The 4,428-nt window shown below is 35.0% G+C and overlaps 1 protein-coding gene across 1 annotated transcript; it reads right to left on the bottom strand.

Moving 5' to 3' along the window:
- Window positions 1–265: 265 nt before the first annotated feature.
- On the bottom strand, window positions 266–3,507 carry LOC104077244 (dnaJ homolog subfamily C member 12-like; the record flags this gene model as incomplete). The annotated part of the gene is made up of 2 exons (XM_009578401.1): window positions 3,430–3,507; window positions 266–344 (listed from the first exon to the last, which is right to left on the bottom strand). Coding segments are annotated over exons 1-2 (157 nt in total), but the record flags the coding sequence as incomplete, so codon positions are not given.
- Between the last annotated feature and the right edge of the window lie 921 nt (window positions 3,508–4,428).

Below are 4,428 nucleotides of genomic sequence, written 5' to 3'. Positions count from 1 at the left end.
CCATAGAAAGAAAAAAAATTGAAAGTCCTAGGAAAAAAAATTTAAATCCCTAAAGTGTCTTCCTGCTCTATCACCTAGGAGCGTGCAAATGTTAGAAAAGAATATTAAAGCTTGCTATTTAAAGACAATATGCTCAATACACATGAAAATTAAAATATATCAGGGGAAAAGAATATTTAATAAAGTTTTAAGGCTGAATTTAATATTTTAGTTGTGTTAATATAAGAAGAAAACAGATTGTTTTTAAACAGGGAAGAATACATACCTGCTTTGGGATTTCCAGGATGTTTGTCAGGATGACATTCAAGGGCTTTAATCTTAAATTCTGCAAGAATTTGTTCAACCTAAACAGAATGTCAAGACTTAAAGTGAGTAAATACATACACACAGGAAAGATTTTCAAATTTGCTTTTTGAAAGGGGTTGGGAGGAACAACAAAGAATGCTGAAAGATTTTTTCCTATTCATTTTTACAAGCTTTAGTACAAGCAAAATAGGTAACAACAACCATCTGTCAGTGACACTGCTTATTTAATTTCATTTTCCATGCACTCATCCTTATTCTTGTTTTTGTGAAGCTCAGTCATGCAATATGGCAAGTTGGCTTTAAGAAAAATATGTAAAGATCATGTGTGTGAAACCCTTTCCTCCCATTTGACCACGTAGGCAAAATGCATCAGTTCAGTTGCTCTTCACTTTGTTTAATCAACTCTGACTTTTAACAAAGCCTCATTGCAGGAAGCAAAGACCTTCTGTATTGTTGAAGATCAATTTGTGGGATTGGGTGGATTTCTCCGTATCCTTTTCATAGGAAATTTAGCCAGTACCACATGACTTTTCCATCTTGGATACCCAAAGCTAGATAACTAGCAGTTCACAATCTTCCTGTCAAGTTAACTTTTTGTGCAAAAAAGTTGGCTTGGAATAGAATAAATTTGTAATCAATATTAGAATATTGGCATGGATTAGTTTATTAGTTAATTACAAGTTCCCACACAGTTTATAGTACCATAAAGTATTACAACCACTGGAAAAACAAAGACATATTAAAAATTAACAAAATACAGGAAACCACTGGAGTGGGCATCAGCTTAGATTTTCAAATTTTCAGATTTGTCAAGGTATCTTGCTTCTTATTATAATTCAGAAGCCAAAACTGCTTTATATCATTTCAGTACAGCTAAAGCTTTCACAACAATTTGCCCTAAGATATCAATTAGCTACTATTCTTTCCCATGCTAGAAAGGCTGTTTATATAAATTCCTCATCCTTCAAACCCTGATATCCATATACAATTTAAATTATTTATTTCAAAATTAAGGCTCATAACATTCTTTCTTTAGAATAAAATTACAGTTCACTCAACCAGCTCACCAAATTTTGTTGTCATATGCTGGGAAAAACATGGTCTACAGTGATACTTTAAAAATTCTACATTTTTCGGTCTGCTCAGTAACTTCTTCCAGAGGGACAGATATAAGGTGGTATTTCCAGTCAGTAAGACACTTAAAAATATATACATTGTACAGAGAACTTGTGGAAACTGGTTACTATATAGCTAGCTACCATCTCTAAAACATAGTTGTATAAAGGGGAACTTTAAAGTTAAAATATGTACAGTAGCAGAGGGGTAGCGTGGAAGTCTTCAGTTTAAAAAAAAAAATCAGTAGAAGGAAAAGTTTGTAGGAAGTTTATACAAAATATTTATATGAAATTGTCAGTGAGATGTTTTACCAATAAAGGTATCCAATACCCACTATATATGAATAACACTGTTCTTGGAAGAAGGATGTAGATTAAATCTCCCCTCTTCGTCTCAAGTCTGAAGATGAACTAGGTGGCCATGAGCTCAATTCTACAAGAAACCAAGAATGAACATCGGTCTTTACTTGAATACAGGGAAAATCTGTAGAAATTTAGACTATTTGTGCTTAAATTTAACCAGGTCAGATCAAGACCAGAATATTCAGCAGCTTAGATGAAAGCACTGCAGCTGGGAATGTACTGTATGTGCCTAAAGAAGCCTGTGCCGCTACAAATACTTGACCGCATATACAAAGTAATGTGATTGCAAAACACCAGTAATGCTTCAAAATTCTGTTAAATGTTAGAAGTAGTGTGCACCATCCTGAGGGAAGGCAATCATGGTACTCAGTCAACTTGTGATCTCAGTTCCTACTCCCATGTCAAAAATAATCTAATAACATCTGCTGCTTCTCTTAACAAATAATACTTGATAGATTATTTTTCAGGACCCATTAGCATGTATTCCGTCTTTTTATTTTCATTTTTAAGCAATTCGAAAAATCATTATCATATGTACTTGAACTATTCATTAATTGCTAAGCCCTTAAGGAATTAGTGTGAGGTAGAAAATGAGAAATAGCATCTGCGAAACAAGCCTACATAGAAACTTTAACACCGCCCTCTGCTGGGATGACTTTTTAGGAGTTATCTCAGGAAAAGCTTTAAATCGCCTTCTAACAGATCGAAGATGCTTACTAGTATGCTTTCAGTGACAGAAAAGACAGAGATATTTTCCCAGCATTTGACCACTAGGACAGATGAGAGCATCTGACTGAATTTAATGAGCAAAATACAGCTTTTATCCACACTGAACACATCCTTCATTACAGCAGAGTAATCAAAACCCCTTTTCCAAAATTGAAACACAATTCCAGTTAATATAACAACTAGATTAAAAAAATATTAGCATACCACTAACTCAGACTATCCAAAAAATGTTATATGGACACCTTTAGGAAGAAGAGCACTTGTTTTAGCTAAAAATAGTTCAACAATTGCTTAGCTAGATGTCATTATAAAGTATGTATCTGCTACCAAAACAAATTAATAAAACTTGAATGTCATTAAAATTAGCATTTAAAACTCATTAATATGATGAATGAAAAAGCGATTTTTTTTTTCCTCCCAACCAATGAATACAGTTTTTAAAAAATATGTATAAAACCTGAGAAACTCAATAGCATTACCAGTGACCTACAGCTATGAACATTCATTGTATTAGTTGCATATAAATAGCTTTTTTCACCTTTTAAAACCGAAAATATATTCCAAAATATTATTTGGATGTTGTCAAATTTATGCAGTTGGCTCATGATTCACAACCATATCACGTTGAACTAAACTAATGAATAAACCATTATTTCAGCTGTATCTGTAATACAATCCTGTTTTATAAGACACTTTTAATATAAGCCTTATTCTAGCATCTTAACATTGGTATACAGGTCAGAAAATTGAGCTTTACGAAGGGAGATACTAAAAGATAAAAGTGGCAAGAAAGAAGGTTCACAATGCATTTCAAATAGTCCTGCCTGTAGAGATAAACAACTTCAAATCCCCCCTGTAGACAGACAAGCACATCAAAATGTTATTAACCTGGAGGGGAGGTGGGGAAGGCTCTTACCGTAGATAGTTCGTCGCATCCTAGCAAGTTGTAGTAATCTTCCAAGTCATCCGGTCTGCAGTTCAGAATTGCATCCATCTGGACTAGTCCAACGGGCTTTTCAAGCCGAGGCACAGAGGGTGTAAAATATAATATCAATTCAAAGCTCACACAAGGGTTTAAAAGTAGCGCAGGGAAACAGGCAATTTCCACTCAGGTCTACAGCTCTCTCCAGTGCTTTTTAATACTGGCAGCTGACACACATGAATTTTCTTGAATTCTCTGCCTGCCATTGGTCCCTGCAGGATGCCAATCCGGTTGCACAGACCTGCTAACGGCAATGCTCCCTGGGATTTGTAGTTGCCAAAGTCACTTCAGTATTAAACTGTGGGTCTCGTCCAGACTGAAGAGAGTTCTGGATACTAACTGAAATCTAGTTGTATTTGAGATTTAGATCACGCCACCACGTGTATAGCCACTTAAAATCAGGCACATACTTAAAGGCTTCCCTGCACCTGAGCCTACATATACTAAAATATATTTTCTGCTTAATTTTTAATTGCAGCTTTTGCCACAGTCTTTTTCAAGGGGATTATACGGGTAATTATAGAAAAGAGTAAGGATTACTTCCAAAATAACAATTACAGGGCTGCAAACTTTTGAGAATGAAGTACTGACCTTGCCAAAGCCTCTCAGAGTTCTGTCAGTCGCTTCAACAGAAAGGGGTGAATCTTGGCTCTGTGAAGGCTACCCAGGGTACATGCCTAGTACTCTTCAAAAACAAACAGCTCCTGTACATCACTTGCATGTCTGACAAAATTGAGACTATGAAAAGACAACCTGAAATACTTACTATCAAACTAAACAGAAACTCTTTCTTATGCTAAATTACTTTCAAACTGTGTCTTGAATGTCTGTATTGTGTGCAAAACACATTCCTTGGAAAATTCATTTTATATTGAAGTGAAACACCTTTAATTTTGAACTATGATTAATGATCAAGGCCTCAGTCCAACAAAG

The sequence above is a fragment of the Fulmarus glacialis genome, unplaced genomic scaffold (assembly GCF_000690835.1).
Source record: "Fulmarus glacialis isolate BGI_N327 unplaced genomic scaffold, ASM69083v1 scaffold24895, whole genome shotgun sequence".
NCBI lineage: Eukaryota > Metazoa > Chordata > Aves > Procellariiformes > Procellariidae > Fulmarus > Fulmarus glacialis.
This window is presented reverse-complemented; position numbering and strand designations above follow the sequence as displayed.